Source organism: Barbus barbus, assembly GCF_936440315.1.
Source record: "Barbus barbus genome assembly, chromosome: 8".
NCBI classification, from domain to species: Eukaryota; Metazoa; Chordata; class Actinopteri; order Cypriniformes; family Cyprinidae; genus Barbus; species Barbus barbus.
In genome coordinates, this window is record NC_136736.1 from 22,446,310 (window position 1) to 22,474,050 (window position 27,741).

General features: G+C 41.9%; 1 protein-coding gene across 1 annotated transcript in view; it reads left to right on the top strand.

Annotated features, from left to right (window-relative positions):
• LOC306873394 (glycine receptor subunit beta-like) overlaps positions 1–27,134 on the top strand; it is an 89,343-nt gene extending 62,209 nt beyond the window's left edge. The window contains exons 10-11 of the mRNA XM_079422656.1: positions 21,779–21,928; positions 25,587–27,134. Coding sequence (XP_079278782.1) covers positions 21,779–21,928; positions 25,587–25,883 — 447 coding nt within the window. The 3' untranslated portion in view covers positions 25,884–27,134. The remainder of the gene's footprint in view (positions 1–21,778; positions 21,929–25,586) is intronic.
• The last annotated feature ends 607 nt before the right edge of the window (positions 27,135–27,741 follow it).

Consider the following 27,741-nt stretch of genomic DNA (forward strand, 5'->3'; position numbering starts at 1 on the left):
ACTTGAAGACAGATCCTTGTGGTACTCCATACTTTACTGGTGATAACTGAGATGACTCCACATTTAATGGAACAAAGTGGTAGCGATCGGACAGGTAGGATCTAAACCAACTTAAAGCCTGCCCTTGAATACCAGTATAGTTTTGTAATCGATCTATGAGTATGTCATGTTCTATAGTGTCGAACGCGAATTGTTTTAACAATTTAAAACTGTTAAAAGAAAAGGCTCAATAAACTATCGCACAGATTTAATACACTACGCATTAATATATTTTCACTTTGTGCTTTGAACCTTTCTATGCGGACTTGTGGAGCGCTGTGCGATGTGACTCCTTGTTGCTTCAAGCGCATCATTCTGCACACAGAATGCGCATTTAAGCGCTTTGTGCCGCTCTGTATTTGGAGCCTTTCGTATCATAATACTTTTGCACAATGAAAGATTATTAATGGCCTTTCTTGTTCATCTTATCTATCATATGTTTCTGCCTCATTACTCTGCTATACATTTAAAATAAATGTCTTTTAATTTTACAGTATATATATTTATATATAAATATATAACTTTTTTATAAAAGATATATATTAAAAGATATATATATAAAAAGATATATATTAAAAGATATATATATAAAAGATATATATATAAAAGACATTATTAAATATATTTATGTTTTTCATGATTGTATTTTATAATGCAGAGAGCAATGTATATAATTTTACATTATCATTTTAGATTTAGTCCTACAGTTATTCACTTTTATTTGTTCCCCACTAAATAATGTTTTTTCCCCCACTAATTTTAGATATTATATAATTGTGCACTCATGAATTTTCTAGAGTAACTTTTGCTACTGAATTATCCACTAACCTAGTTTATAATAGTATTTTTGTCATAGAGTATAATTATATATGCATTCATTTGTTGTCTTTCTTTACAATAAAATTGTCTATATTTAGTAGATTGTGTGTAACACAAAAGAGTCATTATCAGGTCAACACAAATTGAGGTATAAAAATTCAACACTGATTAAAATAAAGACTGCCCAGTTATCGGATCGATATCGGTATCGGCAGATACTCAGAATTTCTGATATCTGCAATTTCTGCAGTTCGCTCCTGATCCGCAGCTGTTTACCACAAACACAACATTTATCCATTATTTTGATTTAAAATCCAAATCTTGTTAGCCTATAGCCTACTGAAAGCGCTTTTTCAGCATTGTGATCCTGTTTTATCACAGTACAGTTACACAATCTTTCAGACATATTTACGTTTAAACTCAATTAATATAAACAACGTATTAAATGCATTTGGCTTCTAGATTTGTATATTAAGTTGCTCAAGCAAGTGGAAACACATTTAAACACAGCATACAGCCTACTTTTCAAAAATATTTTAAATTAAAGCTTACCACTGACAGAAACAGTTGGCTCTAGTGCCTTTTACATTTAAATCTTTATTACAAACATCCCGAGGGTCTTAAAGAACTTTGTTTTTCTACCTCCACAAGACATGTTGCCTTGTTTATCTAAATGTGCTCTTTTAATTGTTTTGAACCTAGCCAAAAAGCGAACAAAGTGCTATCACTTTAATTCAGCGCGTGCAGCACAGCAAAAATAGACTCGGTGCAGAAACGTTCGCTGCACTGCTGCAGACGCACCGCTCCTGGAACACACTGCCGGACCGCAATCGCATGCAGTGAATGCTTTAATCTGTTAACATGGGTGCGGAAAAAAACGCACCGCAAACACACTGCAAACGGAGTATGTGTGAAACAGGTGTGAGGCCTTTCAACGAAAACAGGCAATTCACCCCCAATCCATAAGGGGGTGCCCACAGTAATGCAACGCTGTTTGATAACCGCCAGCAGAAGAACAGCGAATGCCATGAGTTGCACACTTGTAAACAAAGCCCCCAGACAGTGACCATGTGCTGATTCTGAACGCGTCTCTCACATATACTGACAATGGAGTGCTCAACTGTTTGCGAAATGGGGCTTTGTGCTCGTGTATCCTACCTCTCTCATTCGGCACAAATCCAACTATTCCATAATATTTCCATATTTGCGATGTATCTGAATGCTAAACTATTATTTATTATGTAAATTATAGGCTTTGTACTTCAGTCGCGGTCCAACGGTGACACAGAGGCGGGCGCACTGATGTTTGGTTCACTGTGTTTTATTTTGATAAAGTACCAACTGCACTGTCAAGTTAGCAATGCTGGAACTGGGGTCCAATCTTTCTACATCCCTAACTCAGTTAGCTGGATTTGATGGTTGACGATTTCACTTTATCTTGGATCATTTGCTTCTTCGAAGCTCATCCTGGACTTGCTGTCATAGCAACAGGTCCGTAAGCTTAAATCTGCTCGGGAGCAGGTTTATTTCATGTAAACAGGATTAGATCGCATCTTTTTAAGCAGAATTGATACTTAAAATCTGTCCCAACCACTGCTACTTATTTAAAATAATAACAATTTAAAAATTTATTTGAAAATAAGATAACAATGTTGTGTAGTCTATAATTGTCAGTCCTGTCTTCCTGTGTCTTGTGTTTCCCTTCCTCTTGTGCCCATATTTGTTTTTTCCGTGTTTTATTAATTATCTAGTTTTCCCCAGTGTTTATAAGTCCTCTGCTTCCCTGCCTCTGTGTCCGGTCTTAATCGTCATTCGTTGTTTGTGTGATTCCTGTGCTCCATGTTTCCTGGTATCTTCATTAAAAGTAATGTTAATTGTTCTCCTCGTCTCCTGCATTCTCCTTGCTCCCAGCAACACGTGACAATAGTACTATAGACACAGCCAGTTTTACTCATTGAAAGATTTATTAGTGATGAAATAATTAATTTATAATTGTATTGGAGTCTTATACACATGCTATACAGTTAATCTGAGTTGTGCATTAATTTGAGTGATGACAGATATTATGGGAGGGGCTTGATGCAGCGCAGGAGATGCAGATAACTTGAAGAAACTTTAATTAATGCTGTTACGTAACAAATCTGCTTCAAAGATAAAATTAAATGAATTGCTAATTACCACATAGATATAAAAATGTAAAGCCTGTACAAATACTAGAAGTCATGAATATAAATAATTGGGAATTATGTAAAAAACAAATTACAAATAAATTAAAAACAGTGCACATTTAATTTATCTATTTATATCTATGCCTATATACATTTATGTAGTTTTGTTTTCTTATAAAGGTCCATAAATTTGTCAACTCTTTCGTCAGGTGTCTTTTTAATTATATGATGTCATTGCGTTGCTGTCTTGCCACCAGCCAATCGCTGCGTTGCTGATTGTGGTTTTGAGTATCGATACATCTGCCCTTTTCAGGGAACATGAGAATGCGCAGTAATCTTAGACAACTTAATCCAGATATTTTAATCTAAGATGCAAATTCATTTGAGGAACCAAATTAGCCAGAGATCAATTATAAGGATAGAAGATCTGGCATTTTTCAAATCATCTCAGATGTATTAAGCGAGGTACGAAGAACGGACCTTGATCTACTTTGTGTGTGTGTGTGTGTGTGTTATAATATCTAATCTTGTAAAATGTGTGGTAAGTACTGCCGCTCTGTAGTATAGAGTCCATGTGATCACGAATCTCGAAAGTCAAAGTGAAATGAGAGTGCATATTCGAAAGTGTTTCAATGCCCTGCATATTAGTAGCGGCTCCCTGATGCCCGCAATTTATATACAGTATAATTACCCAACGATTTAATTGCGAGAGAAAGTATTGATTTTTTTATTTTTTTTATCCTCCCATTTCATAGGCTATTTATTCCCTTTAGGGGTTCCGTAGTACACTTAATTTCCTATCCGAACACGGTATTGGGATGTGGCGGATTGCAGAAGAGGGGGTGGGGGGAAAGGAATCACAATGTCGGTTCAACATCGTGATGTCTGTCAGCCATTGGCAATGGACGATGGCATCGTCTATCGGCCCAACCCTAGTGTGTGTAGTATGTACGCGTAGTGTGTACGCGCTCCGGCGTGATCACTTCAACTGTTTTCTTATACCAGCAGAATCAACTTTAAACACTTATTGTCTTATTAATAATGCATCACTGTATAAAGGTCTGCTTTTATTTGTGTACACTCACAATCAAAACAAAACAGATTTTATAAATATAACAATGTAATAATATTTAGTATTTTCACATCTAGGTGGAAAAAATTGTAATTTGCACTACAGTCTGTTCAAAAGAAATGAAAAGAATCGGAGCATAGTAGATTAGTTTTTTTTCCCTGTTGTACCGAAATCGTATCGAACCGTGACCCCCGAACCGAGGTACGTACCGAACCGTGACATCTGTGTACCGTTCCACCCCTAATATATATATATATATATATATATATATATATATATATATATATATACACAGGTATATATATATATATATATATATATACTGTGTGTATATACAGTGCCCTCCATTAATATTGGCACCCATGATAAATACAAGCAAAGGCGGCTGTGAAAATAAATCTACATTGTTTATCCTTTTGATCTTTCACTCAAAAAATTCACGAAATTCTAACCTATCATTGAAGTAAAACAATTGAAAGTGGGGAGAAAATCTCATGATGAAATAAATGTTTGTCTCCAATGAATGTTGGCCACAATTATTGGCACTCCTTGAAATTCTTGTGTAAAATATATGTGAAGTATATTCCCATTCATATTTACATTTTTTTAGCACACCAGGGTGACTAGGAGTATGAAATTGTTGAGTCATGACTTCCTGTTCCACAGGATTATAAATATGAGGAACACAAAGGCCAAATTCCCTTAATCATCCATCACAAGAAGTAAAACCTAAGAATATAGTTCTGATGTGCAGAACAAGATTGTTGAACATCACAAAATAGAAAGTAGCTGTAAGAAAAGAGTTAAAGCAGGGGAAATCCCCATTTCCACCATCAGAGTAATAATTATGAGGTACCAATCAACTAAAGATGTTAAAAATCTGCCTGGAAGAGGACATGTCTATATCGTCCTAATTAGGGCTGAACGATATATCGTTATCGTATCTATATCGAGATATGAACTTTCAAGATATTACTATCGAAAAAAGCAACGATATAGACGATATAGATTTCCCCTCTCCGCGCTCGCCCCGCCCTGCATACAACTCTGGCAGTCACACAACTAACATCAGTTTTACGAGTGCCCTTGAATGCACCGCTGAGGTCCCTATTCGACCGCAAACTTGTATGGTATAGCTCTGGAAATTCAGACACACAGAGAATCAGCTGTTCATCCATTTTGAGTTCGGCGCTTGTTTGGATGCCCCGTTTCTATTGGCCACGCGGGGAAACGTCACAGAGCGCAGCGGCAAAAGTTGAACTATTTTGAACTTTGACCGCGGCGCGCGCGCAAGCTCGCCGCTGGTGCGCTCCGCTGCGCGTGCGCTTTGGTCGGCGCAGCAACTAACCGCCCTCGCGCAGCGCAAGCCATTGAAATGAATGGGTTTCATAGCGCAGCGCAGCGCATGCCGCGTCCTGTGTGAAAGGGCCTTGAAAGGGCCTTTACGCCGTACGAGTCGACGTCCACCAGTGAGTTCTTAAAAATAAAACTACACTTTCCAAATTTTTTTGTATTATGTTGTTTTTATTTTTCTGAGAAATGCTTGGTTTTCACCGAACCCGTAGTCATATCGTATCGTATCGATATCGAGATATCTGGCATGAAAATCGAGATATTAAATTTTGTCCATATCGTTCAGCCCTAGTCCTAATGCACGGTGAGGAGGGGAGCTTGAGTGGCCAAAGACTCTCCGAGGATCACAGCTGTAGAATTGTAGAGATTAGTTGAGTCTTGTGGTTAGAAACCTAAAAAAATATATATCAAACATCCCCTACATCACCACATGTTGTTCGGGAGGGTTTCAAGGAAAATTGTCCTCACTTATCCAAAAATAAACTCCAGCAAATTCAATTGTCAGACACGACTGGAACTTCAAATGGCACTGGCTTCTATGGTCAGATGAAACTGAAAAAATAGCTTTTTGGCAGCAAACCCACCAGATGAGTTTAGTAAAAACAGGGATAAAAACGTACCCCATGTCCACGGTTCAATATACTTCTGGATCTTTAATATTGTGGGCCTGTTTTTCTGCCAGAGGTCCTGAACATCTTGTTCAGTTGCATGGCATCATGGATTCTATTAAATACCAACAGATAAATCAAAACCTGACTGCCTATGTTAGAAATCTTATAATAGGCCATGTTTGGATCTTCCACCAGGACAACAATCCAAAACAAGCATCAAAATAAACACAAAAATGGGTCAATGAGCAAAAAATTAATCTTTTACCATGGCTGTCCCTGTCCTCTGACCTGAACCCTACAGAAAATGAGTGGGGTGAACTGAAGAGAAGAAGTACTAACATGTAGCTGTGAATCTGAAGGATCTTGTCACGGTTTATGAATCCATTGTGTTCTTCATGTCACGTGTACTTGTGTAGGTCTGTGTGTTACATGTCTCCTTGTGTTTCTGGTATTTGTCATTGTTCTGATTTGGTTTCTTCCATTGTCTCCCCCCATCGATCTGTCTGATTTGGTTTAGCCCTCATTATTTTGTATCCCCGTCACCTGTTCTCATTACCCTCTCCAGCTGCTGCTCATCTTCTCTTGGCTACTTAAACTCACTGCAATCTCTCCTGTTTGTCAGATCGTTGTTTGATGTCAGTGGATTGTTTCATCGTGTGTTCGTCCTTGGAAACTCTGGTTTGTCTTGTCTTGGTTATCGTGTCTTTGGATGTTCTACATTGGATCACTCTTCACCATTCATCACCACGCTGACCATCAAAGTCCCTGCACCACCTACCCATCCGAGAGACTTCATTCATCCTTTCTGTTCATTTCTGCCATTTCACCGTCTGTCAATAAACTGGTTACTTGCATCTTTGTTTCCATCATCCTTGTGTTTCATAACAGATCTGGAGAGATTATGTATGAAGAAAATGGTCTCTGATCTCTTATCAGGTGTTCTCCAAACTCTTCAGGCATTATAGGAGAAAACTCAGAGCTGTTACCCTGGGAAAAGGACCTTGCAATAATTGGGTGCCAATAATTGTGTCCAACATGAACTAGAGAAAGCATGTATTTCACAATGAGTTCCCTTTCGATTTGGTCATTCTACACTGCTATGGGAAATACCCTTTCCTCAAATACTACTGAAGCCTTATTGAATCACGCCAGTGACATTGGCCAATGGCGTTCAAGTGTGTGAAATATGAGCGGGAATCCCACTCTATATAAGGCAGCGCTTGTACGTCATCCATTCAGAATTTTTTCCTTCAGCCAACCTTCTACGAGAAGCAAGAAGCCTATCAACAAGACTACTCACCATGATCTACATGCTGCAGCAGACACGCCTTCTCTTCCCCTGCTGTGTTCCGGTGAGCTTAGGAAACAAGGATGACTCGCGATTGCCTCTCCTGCATGGAGCCAATCGAACTCTCTGATGGCCACGAGTCGTGCGTCTTCTGCCTGGGTCGCACCAATGCAGAGGCGGCGCTTGGCGGGGCGTACTGCCCCCACTGTGGAGGTATGAGCCTTCGGACTCTCAGGCTCCATGTGGCCATCATCCAAGGCGATGAACTCGCCCAACTAGCTCTGCCACGCTCTTCCTCTGCAGCCTCTTTTGAGCCAAGGAGGAAAGTGCCGAGAGCTTCCGATGTGGATCTGTCAAGGTCAGATGATGAGCTCGCGCCGGCTCATTGCCCACGTGATCCTCACCCCCCTGCTGCAGTTTCCCTTCCAGTGCGCTTCATGACCGTTGATCTCCACTCCTCCCCAGCGCGCAAGATGTGGTGCTATTTCGGTGGCTGCGTCTGAGAGAGAGGAGTGGTCGAACAGCCTGCTGGATTACACTGCACCCCACAGCAGCAATGCAGGGGACCTCCATCGTAGTGATGTCGAGCTCCTAAGCGTCCTGTCCAAGGCAGTTGATGAGCTCGGGTTAGAGTGGGCGCCTCCTGCCGAGCCGGCCAGAAGCCGGTGTGTTCAACAGTGTGTTAATGTCCACTGTACGGGAGCGGAATGCCTCAGTTCTGCGAGAGGAAATACACAACCTCCTCGCAAAACGCAGTGACACAGTGCCCCTAGCAGACCACGAGAGCGGCTTCTACAGTTGTTATTTGCTGGTACCAAAGAAAGATGGCGGACTCCGCCCAATCTTGGACCTGAGACCGCTGAATCGCATGCTTTCGAAGCGCTTGTTCAAAATGATTACGCTGAGACAAATCCTCTCACACATCAGATCGAGAGATTGGTTATCTCTGTGGATTTGAAGGATGCTTATTTCCACATTCAGGTAGCCCCTCGCCACAGGCGTTTCCTGAGATTTACATTCGAGAGGATACGTACCAATTCTCGGTCCTGCCCTTCGGCTTATGCCTGGCCCCTCGTAAATTTACGAAATGCATGGAGGCTGCTCTCTCTCCTCTGAGGCAGAGTGGAATGCACATCCTGAACTATCTCGACGATTGGCTAGTCTTTGCCCAATCAAAGAGTGCGCTGCTCAGCGACAAGCTCAGACTCCTCGCTCATCTTGAGAGCTTAGGGCTGACTGTGAATATGCAAAAACTTAACAGCTCTCTCGCAGTCTTCAAGTTAGGGCACTGTCCCCCACTGAAATGCCTACATATGCGAATGCTTCAGCTCTGGCTAAAGAGCCGGGTGCCACAAAGCGCATGGTGCACGGGCACCTTGCGCATCAAAGTACACCTAGTGCTCGAGTGCTTTCTCCCGGACATTCTCCACCATTATCAGGACGGACAGCATGACAATGGTAGCGTTTATAAATCACCAAGGTGGTGTGAGCTCACGGCCACTGCTGTGGCTGGTGAGAGACCTCCTCCAAATACATGAAATAAGTCCTGGAGCAATCCAGAAAAGTAATGGATTGAAAGCCACATGTCTCCTGAGTTCATATTTCAAATTTGAAGAAGATATCATGAAAAATGAGATTCATGCAATATTTTTTCTGAAACTATTTATAGTCCCCCCACCCCCCTGTTTGAGGAAAAATAACCACCAAATGGATTGCAGAATTATACAAGCTAATTTAGTCATTATACATGTTCCTGCATAGTTTTTCAATTATAAAATAATAGACAGATTTATTTGAGCACTAAAAAAATACAAAAATAATTATTTGAGTAATAAAAAAGGAAAAAAAATAGAAAAAAAAATAGAAAAAAATAGCAAGTGATATTGGCAGACATGGTCATACAGTCAGTAATGACACGCTGATGTGCTTCCATTCAGATGATAATCATACAGATGGGCCATATAATCAATAATAGCTGATCATTGAATCACAATGATAGCCGTCATAGAGTCGGTAATAAACACGCTGATGTCCGTCCATACATATTATAATCATGCAGATACGGCCACATTCCCCACACAATACACACACACACATATAAAAAATGTAGAAGAAAAAAAAACAGTTTTTTATGGATAAAGCAGATCGCTAAGTTACGCCCCACTCAGATGACAGCTGCGTCACAGTGTGCGTCACGGCTCGCAGGAGGGAGCGCCAAATTCAAAGAAACTATATTCCGCTTTTCTGAGGCTTTTTTTCCGTGGACGGTCTCATTCTGTTTGTAAAACTGTATGCTACAGCACCGTGTTGTTTTTTTACCACCAAGACGTTGTTTTTGAGCGTAATTTATTCCATAACGGACGCGAACAATAACTCTTCCGAGGAAATGAAACGTAAACAGAGGAATATTCATCCTTATTACAACGTTATTGTTTCGCTGGACTAAAAGTGCTCGCTGGGATGTTGTTCTGTGGACCCTTAACTCTCTAACTAAACTGGGATTTCAGCAGTGAACGCGTTTGTGGCTCGTTATTACAATGAATCTGGTACGTACGGCTTTTTTATTCTGCCTGTTTTGATGTGTACTGCTTACACAAATGTAGCAAATACATTCCTTATAAGCTTTCCATCGGAAAACAGCGATCTGTCGTCGATGCTCGAGGCTTAGACCTTCAGAATGATATATAGTTTGTCAAGATTAACGATATTCTTTCACGTTAAATTCATTCATAAACATTAAACTAGTGGGGAAAAAAACGCTTCAGTGCGCTGTCGCTCTGTTAAACGTTAACAGGTTAAGCGAGTTGGCGACCTGCAGGTGCTTTCAATTGACGACTCGTGATTGCAGACTCACCTTGAAGCCTAGAAAACGTTATATGCCTAAAGTGCTTTCGACTCCATTTAAAGCGCAGGTCATAACACTATCTGCTTTCCACCCCGAAACACTGGCTGCTTGCACTCCTGCTGTGCCCTGTACGTGGAGTGCGCACTTATTTCGAGCGCTCTAGACTCTAGGTTCAGACTCTCGGAGCAGCTATTTGTATGTTTTGGAGGATGCACAAAAGGCCTGCCTGATTCCAAGCAAAGGCTGTCACACTGGTTCGTCGACGCAATTGCTTAGCTCTAAGGGCGTGAAATGTCCTATAGGGGTTCGGGCCCACTCAACCTGCGGACTCGCGTCCTCGTGGGCCTGGGCAAATGGCATATCAATTCAAGACATTTGCATGGCGTCAGACTGGTCATCACCCAGCACTTTCACAAGGTTTTATAACCTAGATGTGTCATCACTGGCCTCACATGTGCTGTCAGTGTGAGCAGCGCACGCACCTACTCAGCCTCAGTTATTATCTCAGTGGTTTTGACTTGGTCGTATACACCCCTCTATTGACGCACCATTCAATGCTGTCCCTATCAGTTTATCATATTGTTATGATATACTTCATCACGTCTTTTAGGACTTGATCACCATCATACTCCGGTATGGCCGTTGCATCATAACAAATGATTTAATTGAAATGAAACAAATTTCAACTAATCTATATGTGAAAGTGCCGAAGCCGCCACCATTTCACATTCTCTGTTTCACCGGAATTAACTCCGCCCCTGGTGTGATGCGGCATCGTCTAGTTGTCACGCTCCCACTTGACTATTACATGGTTTCGACTAGGCCCTGTAGACCTGAGCTGTGTTTACCAAGAGCACCAATATCATTGCCGCTCTCATTATGGCTCAGAATGTGAAACTTGACATACTTAGTCGAGCCATGCTCCATCGCTATGACACGGCGGGATTTTATATGTTCCCATAGCAATGTAGAGTGACCAATTCGAAACGCTCTCGGTTACTTACGTAAACTCAGTTCCCTGAGATGAGGGAACAAGACATTGCTCTTATTGCCGTGTCACCTAGCTCAGAATCTTAGAATGCCAAGTTGCTTCAGTCAAGATTCTAAATGGATGACGTACAAGCGCTGCCTTATATAGAGTGGGATTCCCACTCACATTTCGTGCACTTGAACGCCATTGGCCAGTTTCACTGGCGTGATTCAATAAGGCTTCAGTAGTATTTGAAGAAAGGGGAACCAAGGTTACGTAAGTAACCGAGAGCGATTTTCCCCCCACTTTCAATTGTTTTACTTCAATGATAGGTTGGAATTTTGTGAATTTTTTGAATGATATATAAAAAGGATAAACAATGAAGATTAGGGCCCCCATTAACCAAAACTAGCAAGTACAACCCCCCAATATTTATACCACGGTTAATGGAAACCTAGAATCAGGCTATTTATTAATTATTTGAATCGCGCCTTCTGCACTTTTATAAGCGCTAACCTCACGTATGAACCGAACAGAGTGCTAATCAGCACAACACGCCATTCCTATTGCGAAGCTGATGGCAAAATATGTGATCTATTTGAATTCTATTTAGAAACTGCCACTTTAAAATGCTATGCAGAAAGTCGAATATTATCTTAAAAAAAGCACAATCTAAAAAGACTGATGAAAAGAGGAGAAAACAATCTTGCACCAGCACTGACATAATATTAAAGTATTTTTAAACTACTCATGACCACCTTTCCTATAATTTATCACGTTTTACTGTAGACTTTTTTACATTTACATTTATTCATTTAGCTGACGCTTTTATCCAAAGCGACTTACAATTGCTATATATGTCAGAGGTCGCACGCCTCTGGAGCAACTAGGGGTTAAGTGTCTTGCTCAGGGACACATTGGTGTCTCACAGTGGATTCGAACCCGGGTCTCTCACACCAAAGGCATGTGTCTTATCCACTGCGCCATCACCACCCCATTTTTATTGTGGTAAATTTTTGTCTAAATTGTAGAATTTATAATAGATAATCTGTTAAGGGAATAGATTTTTCCCTATAGATTTATATTACAACTGTGGCATGTTGTAGCTATTGTTTCTAAAGGCTGTCGTTTCTCATAACAAATGCAATATAGATTAATAAAAAGTCATTATTGGCCTGGTAATGATTAATAGGCTAGCCTTATTATAACAAATGCTAACTAAGAACTATGGTACTTTTTCATAAGAGCAAGTACAAGTCAGAATCGAGAGCCAATGGGTTCTAATGATGAGTGATGGAAAAACCTGGCCTTCAGATATTCCAGTGATGGCATAGATTAAATCATTAAGAGCTTGATGAACTGTTAGGGAGTAAGAAACAAACAATATCGATATACGAAAATGTTAAGTTAGATTGACTTAACATGGCGTGTTGAATTAGAACATTCTGTCAAACTATAGCCTAAGTATCTAAATAATATAAAATACATTATATATCCTATGTAAACAAGTAATTGTTAACTAGCCTATTACTTTATTGCAGTTACGCAATCAACCAACTTTGCATGTGTGGTGGATAGCACAAAAGACCATTTTACAAAAATAAACATTTAAGCAAACAAACAAATAAATAAACCTTAAGAGGGAGCATGACCCGGGGTCCACATCAACCCCCCAATATTCAAACCAAAACTACGCCCGAAATTTGTCGACCACAGAGTTGACTGCCTCCTCAAACAGCCTTGCCATGTAGGACTTCCCGATAAGGGGGCTGGAGTTCCATGAAGGAGCCGAAGATGACGAGAGGTGTCGTAACCTTGATCGCCAGAATGGCATTATCCACCTTATTCCTAAATGCGTAAGTAAGCCTATAGATGAGACTTCAGGTTCATAGCTGCTATAGGTAAATTATAAGAATAACAACATGCAGTAAATGGAAAATCTTTTTGCACAACAAACCAGTGTGTTCTTCATAATTAAGATAATACTCGAAAATAATATAGTAAGACACATACCAATTTGCGTTATCAAGCAGCAAAACGAGCGGTTTTGTTAGTGAGGCGGGGGGAAAATGGCTGCTTCCAGAATCTGGAGATCTCCTGATGCAGATCACTGAAAAAGGACAGCTTTCTCCACGCAGGCCTTGAATTTAGGCCGCTCAGAAACCGCTCGTCAAGCTTAGATGACTGGGATTCGTCAGGCCAATCAATAGAGAGCTTCTCTGAGGTGCACGCCAGCTTGTCTAAAAGCTCTGAGTTGACCACGGAAGGCTGCGCTTCCTGGCCATTAGGTGGGAGAGCGTTGGCTGAAGCAGGTCAGATGCCGCGGTGTACAAAACGTCCTCTAGCCCGAAGGAAATAATTTTGAGCACCTCCGGGCTTAGGCATAAATAATCATGCGAGAATTACACCGGTGAATCCGTGGTAAGGTAGTGACTTACCTGTCGTGGGCTCAGGTGAGAGAGAGAGAGAATGGGGCGAGGCCCATCGCCATCGCCTCGAGCTCCACATCCGAACCCCAGGTTGCAGATTGGCCTCGCTCTGGAGGGCCTCGGTGGCTTCCGGAGCGCGATGGGGGAAAAACGGATGACTCCTTCTCAAAAACTGCAAGCCTAGTGCGGAGGGTTTTGAGACAGTGGTTTTCACAGAATTTACATTTAGAAGCGCCGTAAACCACCTCGCGCACATGTGAAAAACCGAAACACTAAACACACTTACCGTGTGGGTCGTCGCGCACAATGAAGCGAGAACACGGTGGCTGGCAGCGACAAAACTCCATGACAAAACTGCAGAAGGGCTAAAATGTCCGCTTCATGAAGGCAGAGAAATCTGAGGAGCAGATAGCGTGTTCGCCAGTATATGGATGGCGACGTAAGAGCGTTGAGGCGGTGCCCGTGCCATCAGCCAATGAATTGGCGTGATTCTAAAAGGGGCTTCAGAAAATTGGCACACCCAGAGGGCGTTCCCATTGCATCATCAGTGTGGTGTCATCGGCAAACTTCAGGAGCTTGACAGAGGGGTCTTTAGATGTGCAGTCGTTGGTGTAGAGGGAGAAGAGCTGTGGGGAGAGAACACAGCCCTGAGGAGCTCCAGTGCTGATGGTGCGGGTGTTGGATGTGAATTTTCCCAGCCTCACTAGCTGCTGCCTGTCTGTCAGGAAGCTGGTGATCCACTGACAGATGGAGGTGGGGACGGAGAGCTGTGTCAGTTTATTCTGAAGGGTGTCCGGGATGATGGTGTTAAAAGCGGAGCTGTAGTCTACGAACAGGATCCTCACATAAGTCCCTGGTCTGTCCAGATGCTGCTGGATGAAGTGCAGTCCCATGTTAACTGCATCATCCACAGACCTATTTGCTCTGTAGGCAAACTGCAGGGGGTCCAGTGGAGGCCTTCAGATAAGCCAAATTATTTCATGGCCACAGACGTTAGAGCCACAGGTCTGTAGTCATTGAGTCTAGTAATATTGGGTTTCTTTGGGACGGGGATGATGGTGGAGCATTTGAAGCATGAGGGGACTTTGCACAGCTCCAGTGACCTGTTGAAGATCTGTGTGACAGATTTTTAAGCAGTCTGGTGACACACCGTCTGGGCCTGGTGCTTTCCTTCTTTTGTTCTTTCTGAAGACCTTGCGCACATCATCTTCGTTGATCTGAATTGTAGGTGTGGGGGAGAGGGGAGTTCCTAGACGTGTGAATGGTTGTGTGGAGAGGTGTTCAGGGCGGGTGTGGGGTGATTTTTCAAACCTGCAGCAGAACGCATTCAGATCGTCTGCCAGTTGTTGATTCTCCAAAGTGCTGGGGGATGGTGTCTTGTAACTGGTGATATCTTTCATACCTTTCCACACTGAAGCAGAATCGCTGAAAGAGAATTTGTTCCTTAGCTTGTCAGAATAATTCCTCTTTGCCACTCTGATCTCCTTTTTCAGTGTGTATTTGGCCTGTTTATACAAGACTTTATCCCCCTTTCTGTAAACATCTTCTTTGGCTCTGACTGAGCTGAGTTTTGCAGTGAACCATGGTTTGTCATTGTTGTGAGTCCTGGTAGGAATGCACATATCCTCACAGAAACTGATATAAGATGTGTGACGAGTCGGCTGCCTCCCCCCTGTCCATCATCACCACCCCGTCCCGTATTCGCCGCCCTTCACCAGGCTCCCGACGGGAGTGGGTGTGTGAGAGAGGAGGGGCGCTGAACACGCAGGGCTGGCGGCGTGTGATGAGGCGCACCTGACGTGAATAGAGCCTCATCACCGCCGCCGTTTAAACGCCGAGCGCGCCTCTCCTCGGGAGACCGGTCTCTTCCCCGTGCATGCACGCTGGTGTCCTCGTGGGTCCAGGAAGGGTGCGTCGAGCAGGACTGCCGCACCCGTTAGGCGGCTGACGGGCCAGGATGCCGGGCCGTCGAGTCCCCCAGAAGCGCCGGGAACCAAGGAGATGGAAGGAGCCGCGCACGAGACGCCGCCGCCACTCGCTCCCGACCCCGAGAGGGGAGCGCGTGCGGCCACCGGACTCCGCCCCTTCCCTGGACCCTTCCCTTCTGAACACTACCTTCCTGCACAAGCCCCGCAGCACAACGAGGACACCAGATTCCCTGGTTATTTGGACACTTTTTCCCCTTTGGACACTTTATTTTATCCCTTATTGTTTAATAAAAACCTCTCCGAGGCTTGACGCCACGCCCACTGTGTCTGTCGTTGGCTCCTCCCGCCACAGTGGTGGAGAATGCGGGCAGGCGGAGCCTAGACAGCGCAGTTGGGCAACATCAGATGACGTCATCCCCTCTCGCTCGCAAGAAGCCGTCGAGCCCGTACGGGGACGGAGGAAGGACGGGGACAGCCTCCCAGCCACCAAAGGGGTAAGTGACGTTCTTTCTATTTGTCATTTACCCTGTGGCTGGTTGAGGCTGATAACTAATACCCGGTTCCTCTGTCCCGGTTCCGGCGCGGTGCGAGAGGGAGAGTTGCCCGGAGTGGAATCCCTGCCCCGCCCACTCCGACCGCTGGAGCCTGGTTGAGGAAGGTAGCACTCCCGCGTGGGCGGCGACCCTCGGACGGGGATGTCGCTTGGGGGGGGGGGAATGTGACGAGTCGGCTGCCTCCCCCCTGTCCATCATCACCACCCCGTCCCGTATTCGCCGCCCTTCACCAGGCTCCCGACGGGAGTGGGTGTGTGAGAGAGGAGGGGCGCTGAACACGCAGGGCTGGCGGCGTGTGATGGGGCGCACCTGACGTGAATAGAGCCTCATCACCGCCGCCGTTTAAACGCCGAGCGCGCCTCTCCTCGGGAGACCGGTCTCTTCCCCGTGCATGCACGCTGGTGTCCTCGTGGGTCCAGGAAGGGTGCGTCGAGGAGGACTGCCGCACCCGTGAGACGGCTGACGGGCCAGGATGCCGGGCCGTCGAATCCCCCAGAAGCGCCGGGAACCAAGGAGATGGAAGGAGCCGCGCACGAGACGCCGCCGCCACTCGCTCCCGGCCCCGAGAGGGGAGCGCGTGCGGCCACCGGACTCCGCCCCTTCCCTGGACCCTTCCCTTCTGAACACTACCTTCCTGCACAAGCCCCGCGGCACAACGAGGACACCAGATTCCCCGTTTATTTGGACACTTTTTTCCCTTTGGACACTTTATTTTATCCCTTATTGTTTAATAAAAACCTCTCAGAGGCTTGACGCCACGCCCACTGTGTCTGTCGTTTGCTCCTCCCGCCACAGATGTTACAGTCTCTGTGAGCTCGTCCAGATCGTTTGCAGCAGCTTCAAAAACAGTCCAATCAGTGAGAGAGAAACAGGCTTGTAAATCCTGCTCTGTTTCATTAGTCCATCTTTTAACAGTTCTTAATACAGGTATTGCAGATTTAAGTTTCTGCCTGTAGGTCAGTATGAGATGAAACAAACAGTGAAAAAAGCTGCCCGTGGGACAGAGTGATATGCGTCCTTTATCGCTGTGTAACAGTGGTCCAATATATTACTCTCTCTGGTGGGACATGTGATGTGCTGTCTGTATTTTGGCAGTTCAGGGGGAGAGATTTGCTTTATTAAAGTCCCTGAGAATGATTAAAACAGAGTCCCGGTGTTGTTGTTCTGTGTCTGTGATCAGATCAGCGAGTTTCTCTAAAGCTGATCTAGCGTTCGCTTACGGTGGAATGTAGACACTTACGAGAATGAACGAACATATCTCCCGCGGCGAATAGAATGGCTTGCAGTTAATGAAAAGCGTTTCTACATCTGAACAGCACATCTTCTTTAACACAGTTACATCTGTACACCACCTTTCATTTATGTAAAAGCACATCCCGCCGCCTCGCGATTTCCCCATTGATTCCACGTCACCATCTGCTCTGATCAGCGTGAAGTTAGCCAGATGTAGCTCGCTGTCCGGTATGTCGCCATTCAGCCAGGTTTCCTTGAAACACAGAGCAGCAGAGTTAGAAAAATCCTTGTTTGTCCGAGAGAGCAGAAGGAGTTTGTATGTTTTGTTGGGTAGAGAGCGGAGATTCAAGTCAAGTCAAGTTGAGCTTTATTGTCATTCTGCTACATGTGGGGACATACAGTGGAACGAAATGTCGTGCCTCACAGGACCACGGTGCTACATAAATACAGACATACAACAATGAAGTAAAAAAACACTAATCGTTTAACTATAAGTATACTATATATAAGTATTTACCCTATACAAACTAAAAAATAGAAGATAAAAAATACAAACTATATGAATGCGTCACATAAATATTTACCCTATACAAACTAAAAAATAGAAGATAAAAAATACAAACTATACGAATGCTTCACAAATACTGTACACGTGCACAGAGAGACATTTTGAGTCGAGCAGCTGGTGGGGGAACAGAGCAGGATGATTTGTAGTGCCTGAGCATGTAAACATACATATACAGTATTGCTGAGTCTTTTGTGGGATTGTATACACGCAGCAGTGTGTGGAAAGTGTCTAGTGCACATAGAGGAGAGTGTGTTACTACAGGTGTAGTACACACTCTGTGTATACTCTGTGTACACACAGGTGTTCGCCAGGTGGATGCTAGGCAACGCCGTTCTAAATCTGCGCATCCTGAAGCGTTTGACCAGAGCTACGGCTCCGCCAACTACAATGTCCAGCAAAACGTCCGAATAGTCAAAATCCAGTAAAAGATTTTGTAGTGTGTTCTGCCGAATGTTCAGCAGGTCATCCTTGGTAAAACTGATCGTGTTTGAGAAACAAAAAACAGGAAAAACAAACATAAACAGTACAAACACTGAAGAGCAAAGCACTGTATCTGCCATCTGCGGCGCCATCTTAGATCTTGATTTTTAATAGAGAGATACAACCCCGATCAGATGATAAAAGCAGGTCGTTTGTAACTCTGAGAGCAGTCTCAGCACTATGATATGGTCTAAAACCTGACTGGAAATCCTCAAATATATAAGTTTTCTCTAAGAAGGTACATAGTTGTGATGATACTACCTTTTCTAATATCTTTGACAGAAAAGGGAGATTTGTGATCGGTCTGTAATTAATTAATTCTTTGGGGTCAAGTTGTGGTTTTTTAATGAGAGGCTTAATAACAGCCAGTTTTAAGGTTTTTGGGACATATCCTAATGACAGTGATGAGTTAATAATATTCAGAAGAGGATCTATTACTTCTGGAAGCACCTCTTTTAGGAGCTTAGATGGGACAGGGTCTAACAAACAGGTTGTTGGTTTAGATGATTTAACAAGTTTATACAATTCTTCATTTCCAATAAAAGAGAATGAGTGGAATTGTTCCTCAGGGGATCTATAGCGTACTATCTGATGCGATACTGTGGCTGACAGCTGCATGGTTACAATTTTATCTCTAATAGTTTCGATCTTGGAAGTAAAATAGTTCATAAAGTCATTACTACTGTGCTGCCGGGTAATGTCTGCACCTGCTGATGTTATATTTTTTGTTAATTTAACCACTGTATTGAATAAATACTTGGGGTTGTGTTTGTTTTCTTCTAAAAGAGACATAAAGTAAGCAGATCTAGCAGTTTTTAAGGCTTTCCTGTAGGAGAGAGTATTTTCCCGCCAAGCAATACGGAAATACCTGTAATTTTGTTTTTCTCCAGCTGCGCTCCATTTTCCAGGCTGCTCTCTTTAGGGCCCGAGTGTGCTCATTATACCACGGTGTTGGACTCTTTTCCTTAATCTTCTTTAAGCGTAAAGGAGCAACTGTATCTAAGGTGCTAGAATAGAGAGAGTCCATAGTTTCCGTTGCATCATCAAGTCTATAGTGTGATTATCTAGGTGAAAGAGTCTCTATGTGCTGAAAATGAACTGACTTCCTTCGATATGATGCGGCTAGCAGACGGTCGGTTTAGCCAGTCTGTCTGCTTCCTGCCCTGGGCCCCAGTTAGTCAAGTACGAACTCTAAGACTTTGTGCCATATTTCTAGAGAGAAGAGCAGCGCCACCCCAGGAGGGATGAAGACCATCTCTTTTCAACAGGTCTGGTCTGCCCAAAAAACTCGTCCGGGCACCACTTAGACATCCATCCATTGAGTGACGACAGTCTGCTATGAATCTCATCACCCCGGTAAGCAGGGAGGGTACCAGAGCATATTACAGTGTCTGACATCGTATTTGCAAGTTCACACACCTCTTTAACATTATTTTTAGTGATCTCCGACTGGCGAAGTTGAACATCATTAGCGCCAACGTGAATAACAATCTTACTGAATTTACGTTTAGCATTAGCCAGCACTTTTAAATTTGCCAAGATGTCAGGCACTCTGGCTCCCGGTAAACATTGGACTATGGTGGCTGGTGTCTCTATTTTCACGTTCCGTACAATAGAATCGCCAATAACTAGAGCACTTTCATCAGGTTTCTCAGTGGGTGCCTCACTGAGTGGGGAGAACCTGTTTGATGTTTTGATCAGAACGGAAGAGCAGTGTTTTGACCCGCGACTAGGCCGCCTCACAGTCACCCAGTTGCCCTGCTGCCGAGGCGCTGAAACCAGAACTGAACAATGTACAGGAGTCCCTGAGCTAGGTGCATCCAAAGCAGTTTCTACAGCCCTCACATTCTTACTATCCTCAACTAAAGTTTAGATGTGTGTCTTTAGTTCTGAAATCTTCTCTGTCAGCCTAACTATTTCCCTGCATTGATCACATGTGAATTCCTTGTTGCCGACAAAGGGAGATAAAATGTACATGTGACAAACAGTGCAAACAACAATAGTAGGAGAAGAAGCCATTACTCACCGTGATTGATGAATGATTCACTTACCGCTGTTGTTTGATGAACTCGTGAAAAACGGAGCGAGAGAGAAATGGAATGGAGCGAGAAAAAAGAAAACAATAATAGAAACGCGAATGGAACCGCGAGTGACAAGCTAACCGACTAACGTGCTGCACTCGCGGTTTAAAAAAAAAAAAGATTTTAGATTAGTTTGATAGATACCCGGAATATGGTGGGAATTAAGTTATATTTGATCACTTTAAACAACAGAGAGTGAAAGTAAGATAGAGATTCAACAGAAAAGCGAAGCTACACGGAGCTACAATAGCAAACCTCTCAGCAGCACGACAGCACTGCTGTGGTTACATTGTCCATCAATCCTGGAAAACTGGGGTAAGAGCTCTGGGAGCACGGAGCCGTATAACACTGCAATTTACATTCTGCAATTACATAATAATGTATTCCTAATTTTGTGCTGAAAGCGCATAAATATGAAAAGTATATGAAAATGACCTGAAATGATTTTGACAATGATTTTGTGTGTATTACATTTTTATATATGAATTCTCTCAGGGAAAAATCAACAAAGCAGTAATATTTATTTATCTTTTTAAATACCCAATTTCTTTCAATTTGAGTGCAATATTATTTCTGCCAGTAGACATATGTTTGAGCAATCAATATAACAGTGAGAAAAGGTTAGAAGATTGCTACTGTATATAGATTGGGCCTAAAATTATATTTACATTTACATTTAGTAATTTAGCAGCTGCTTTTATCCAGAGCGACTTACAAATGAGGCCAAATGTACAGTATTTGTTACTAGGACACTTAAACTAAACTTAAAAGTGTATGAATTTCATTGCATTAGATACCAAGTGGTGTCTGGATCTGAACTTTAATTATTTGTATAATTACTGTTCACAATATTAAGTTTTCTCCAGGTTAACACTGGTGTAATTGCATAAAGGCTTTGACTATATCTGGTGTAGTCTATCAAATTAATATGGGCAGTTTAACAGCCAGAAAGTGTCCAAATATCAAACTTATTTTTGTTAAATGTCTAGCTAAAAAATGTGCTTTATTTCTTTAAAAAAAAATGCCACTTCATTTGACTTTTTATGTAATGGTATTCATACAAAATGTGTGGCATAAGAGTGCAAACACATTTGTCTGACCAGTGGAAGATGGGGGAGTGTCATGTTTCTTTATTGAGGTTGTACAAGGAAAACATGATGCCTGACATAAAGGGCCTTTCTTCAAAGTATGGCATAATGTTCGTAGATTAATGGAATCATGTAACAGCTTACTAATCATATTGTTGTTCAGTATTTTCTTATAATGTTCTTTGGTTTTCGAAGGTCATAAGGGAGCGTTTGCATTGCATGAATTTGCTCTGTCTGTGTTCTGTGTCCTAGGTGATGCTGAACAGTCCCAGGCGCATTGAGGAAGAGAAGGTAAAGATGGCTGAGAAAGATAAAGCAAGAGAAAAAGAGAACAAGACACCAGCTAAAACTAACAGTGCCAATGGCACTGGTGGGACACCTATACATGTCAGCACACTACAGGTCAGTGTGTGTATGCACGTGTATTCATTTAAAGGGGACCTATTAAGCAAAAATCACTTTTATAAGGTGTTTGAACACAGTTGTGTTGCCGCAGTGTGTGAAAACAACCAGCCTATAATGTTAAAAATCCACCAACTCATTTTTTTATAAAATCAATATATCATGAACAGTCTCTCCAAATGAGCTGTTTTAGATTCTCCCTCTGTTCATGTCACCGAGGGGAAAAAGTCCCACCCATTTGTGCCCTATTAGCATAAACACAGCCCTGAGTGAGAAGCTGCAGTCCGCCATTACAGGAGATATACATTGTCAGCACCAAAGAGGCTTTACAAGTGTTGTGTTTTGGGATGCACTTATGAACATAGGAGTCTCCATAAACTCCTCCCATCTGAGTAGAGGACACTGTGGTTAAATTTCATTTTCAAAGGAATTATCCTGGAAAACTTTGGTAACGCCCCCTAAATGTTTAGGAATCAATACCAACGCTTCGTGTGCAAACGTCAGCTCCAGACAAAGTAAGTATCACACGTTTGTTTTCCAAATTGCCTTTCTGAAAGAGCTTCTTGGCACTCTGTAAGGCTAATTGTTAAAGCTATCATTGTGTCTGCCTGTTTTCAATGATGCCGCCTTCAAGTGCTACCAGAATAGGAATGTGGTAACGTTAGTTAAAAGTTGCATATGAAAGCAATGTGAGTCGATCGCTTGAAGTTGTCGAGCTCATAATCAGAAGTGGGACTTATAAAGTTTGTGATTGCATGAGAACATCTATGTTATTATTTTTATACCGCCGTGGTCCCCTTCTCTGTAATTCAAAAACGCGAATTTATTATGCACAGTATAATCAGATGACTGACTTTGAAACAGAGTATGTTTTCTGTAAAGATGACTGGCTTGTACTAATAGTGGAGTGTTTATTTGCAAAGTCTAGCACTGCTAATCCCGTAGCTTGAGCTCTTAAAGCTTCGCCCTATTCTCCGGGAGCAGCAGCTCATTTGCATTTAAAGCAACATACTCCAAATCAGCATGTTTTGGCTCATACCCTAAAAGTGGAAATTTTAACAAGCTATAAAAATTTATCTGTGGGGTATTTTGAGCTAAAACTCATACTCGCATACAGGTGCATCTCAATAAATTAGAATATCATGGAAAAATTCATTTATTTCAGTAATTCAACTCAAATTGTGAAACTCTAGTATTAAATAAATTCAATGCACACAGACTGAAGTAGTTTAAGTCTTTGGTTGTTTTAATTGTGATGATTTTGGCTCACATTTAACAAAAACCCACCAAGAAATTAGAATACTTCATAAGACCAATAAAAAAAAACACTTTTAGTGAATTGTTGGCCTTCTGGAAAGTATGTTCATTTACTGTATATGTACTCAGTACTTGGTAGGGGCTCCTTTTGCTTTAATTACTGCCGCAATTCGGCGTGGCATGGAGGTGATCAGTTTGTGGCACTGCTGATTTGGTATGGAAGCCCAGGTTGCTTTGATAGCGGCCTTCATGTCATCTGCATTGTTGGGTCTGGTGTCTCTCACCTTCCTCTTGACAATATCTCATAGATTCTCTATGGGATCCAGGTCAGACGAGTTTGCTGGCCAATCAAGCACAGTAACACCATGGTCATTGAACCAGCTTTTGGTACCTTTGGCAGTGTGGGCAGGTGCCAAGTCCTGCTGGAAAATGAAATCAGCATCTCCATAAAGCTTGTCAGCAGAAGGAAGCATGAAGTGCTCTAAAATTTCCTGGTAGATGGCTGCGTTGACTGTGGACTTCAGAAAACACAGTGGACCAACACCAGCAGATGACATGGCAGCCCAAATCATCATTGACTGTGGAAACTTCACACTGGACTTCAATCAACATGGATTCTGTGCCTCTCCACTCTTCCTCCCGACTCTGGGACCTTGATTTCCAAATTAAATGCAAAATTTACTTTCATCTGAAAAGAGGACTTTGAACCACTGAGTAACAGTCCAGTTCTTTTTTTCCACAGCCCAGGTAAGACGCTTCTGACGTTGTCTGTGGTTCAGAAGTGGCTTGGTAGGCCTTTTCCTGAAGACGTCTGAGCGTGGTGACTCTTGATGCACTGACTCCAGCTTCAGTCCACTCCTTGTGAAGCTCTCACAAGTGTTTGAATCAGCTTTGCTTGACAGTATTCTCAAGCTTGCAGTCATCCCTGTTGCTTGTGCACCTTTTCCTACCCAAATTCTTCCTTCCAGTCAACTTTGCATTTAATATGCTTTGATACAGCACTCTGTAAACAGCCACACCTTTCAGTAATGACCATCTGTGACTTACCCTCTTTGTGGAGGGCATCGATGTTTGTCTTCTGGATCATTGCCAAGTCAGCAGTCTTCTCCATTATTGTGGCTTCAAAGAACAAGAGATACTCGGAATTTATACTGTAGGGATGGTCATTAATTGAAACTCAAATGTAAATATTCTAATATTTTGAGATACTGATTTTTGACTTTCATGAGCTATAAGATCTAATCATCAAAATTAAAACAAAACAAAAAACTTTTGAAATGTTTTACTTTACATGCAATGAATCTAAAATATATGAAAGTTTCACTTTTTTAAATAAAAAAAAATACTTTTTCATGACATTCTAATTTATTGAGATGCACCTGTATGCTCTGGGGACATCAGAGACTTATTATACATCTTGTAAAAAGGGGCATAATACGTCCCCTTTAAGTAAAATGAATGTGTGCATTCATGTGTACTTGTATGTGTGCGACTGTTCTCTCTCTGTGTAGGGTGTGTGTGTGTGTGTGTCTTCTCTTTATGTAAGATGAATGTGTGCGTGTGTGTGTTAATGGGTACATGGGGAGATGAAATGGCTGTAATTGAGTCTACTGCTCTGAGCGTGCTCAGTAGGACATGGGTGCAGAAAAGAGCAGAGGATTCTGGGGGACTGAGAGTAATGTGACCCGACAGCACAGAGGCCTGAAGCTATGACAGAGCAGCACTGGGGTTCACAAGTGTGTGTGCACTTGCATGTGTGTATGTGTGAGGGGGAGAGGTCATATTACAAAAATATTTAAGAGAACTGTCTTGTGAGGATGACTGCAATGGCTTCCATGCAGATTGACTTTCATGAAAAACTGGTCATTTTTGGAATAAAATATAGGGCTCCAATCATACATTTATTATTTAGCAGTTAATTGAGCGAAGTGACAAAACAATTCTTGTTGAGACAGGTTTTAACTTATTCTTATTTGTTAGATTTACACAGTAAAACAAAGATAGATAGATAGATAGATAGATAGATAGATAGATAGATAGATAGATAGATAGATAGATAGATAGATAGATAGATAGATAGATAGATAGATAGATAGATAGATAGATAGATAGATAGATAGATAGATAGATGAACGATAGATGAACAGAGGGATGGATGGATGGACAGATAGATGGATGGATGAAGAGATAGACGGACTGATGGATGAAGAGATAGACGGATGGAGTGACGGACGGATAGATAGATAGATAGATGGACGGACGGATAGATAGACAGATGGATGGATGGATGGAGAGAAACAGATGGATGGATGAAGAGACGGACGGACGAATGGATGGGAGATTAGAGATAGATTTTCTTGTATGTATTTGATTGTTTTTTGTGTGGTTTATGTTTGTGTAGGTTGTGGAAAACCGCTGTAAGAAGGTGTGTACTTCAAAATCTGATCTGCGCTCAAATGATTTCAGTATTGTCGGTTCTCTCCCACGAGATTTCGAACTCTCAAACTTCGACTGTTACGGCAAGCCCATTGAGGTCACAGATGCTGCCGGCAAATCACAGAACATTAACAAAAAGAAGCCGTCACCTCCGAAACCCGTCATCCCGTCTGCTGCTAAACAGATTGATCTCTATGCTCGAGCTCTGTTCCCTTTCACTTTCCTTTTCTTCAATGTTATTTACTGGTCTGTCTACCTGTGACCATGACAGTGTAAGTGTGTGTGTGTGAGTGCTTTTATGTTGATGAGGGTGATAATCAAGCATGAACAAAGTGTCAAAATGTTTTCATTCTTTAAAGCTGCAATCCGTAAGTTTTGCCTCTTTGTTGCCATCTCTGTTTGAAACGCTGGAATTGCAGCTGCTTACGGAATGATCTTCCTTGCGTGGGGTTGTGCGTCGGCATGGCAGTCAGTCACTGCACCAGAGTGAATATTTACTGTACTCTACGTCTTAAATATATGACCCAAATAAGAATTTTCTCCGTATATTGCCATCTGAACAAGTAACAAGTCTGCCATATTTGTTCTGACCAACTGAGGAAAAAAACATTACAACAAATCGCGCTACCAATGGTGATTAAATCTAACGATTGGTTAGCTCATATCACATCAAACCGTGCAAATTATTTTTATTGTTATACTTTATTCTCAAATTATTAATTTGACAACATCAGCATTGCATGACTATGAGTATAGTGTGTATTAGCATGTAGATTTCAATTTCTGTACAGTCTAATATCTAATCATCATGCCATTCGAATTTCATATTAAGAAATTCTTTTAACCCAAAAAGTAGATATTCTTCCTTCGAACTGGTTTTCTTTAAAATACAAATCTTGTGTAATCCCAGGCTATCTGTAATCAGAAGCACATTTAAAACTGGAATATAATTTAATTATGTATATATATTTCCTGCGAAAACCTACCCATACCACTCAAATTAGAACACATTATTATAAGCTAACTGTTGTGAATAGGGCTAAAGTAAGGTGATAGTTTTGAACACTGGCTGGTTATGTACTTGCTCAAATATTGATTTTGGATAATTTTTAACCAAATAAAAAGTTACGGACTGCAGCTTTAATGTCTGTTTTTTTGTTCTGCCAGTTAAATAGTCTTGCTTATTTGTATTTCTCCTTATAAGTTGCTTTTTTTTTAAATGTGTAGCTTTAATACGAGCAAACTTTGCAGCATGACTTTACAGACAGTGTGTTCAGCCATGTTTGGCCAGAGTGCTATATAGTGATTCTCTCCATGATGTTCCATGCCAAAACATCCACAAATGTCTATTGTTTATAAACTCAGGCAAAAAAAAAATAGCTTATTGGCAGTGTCAGATCTTGACACAGACAGCATGCAGTATTCATAATGGGCTTATTGCATATGAGTCTGTAATAAGAAGGGAATTAACTGCTGATATCGAGCCATACAATAAAGATCCTTCATCAGCTACATTCTGTTGTCTGTATTATTTTGGATGATCAGATGTTTACTGTTGACATTTTGGTCAGGAGTTTGTTTTAAAACCCTAACACAAAACATCTACAATTTTTTCAAGACGCTTAATGTACAAACTTACACAAACGTAACATACAAACTTTTAGAATTTTTTTGAATGTTATTTTAGTCAAAATCTCCCATTGATGGGCTTTAATACAGTGCTTAATACTTAAACTGTATCCAAATGCATTGTAGTAATTCCAAACTTTTTTACAACTTGTCTTTTGAACATCTGGGTAATTAATTAATCGTATCTTTCTTGCATTGTATATACATTGCATATGTATTACTTTCTTGCATATATCTTAAATTCCTGCATATATTTAGCTATATTTAGCTAGGCTGCACTTGTGTTGATTCTTGTGTGCAGCCGCCTGAAAACAAGACACATGGTTAGTGCCATGACATGGCTCTCTGTTGCAGCATTTCATTTTTGCAGAAAGAAAAACAATACCTACAGTTTTACAGTATTGCTGTCTTCCAAGCACTTTCCTTAAAGATACAAAACTAGTTAAATACATAATAAATACTTAATTATGCTTGAAGGACTGGGATTTTAT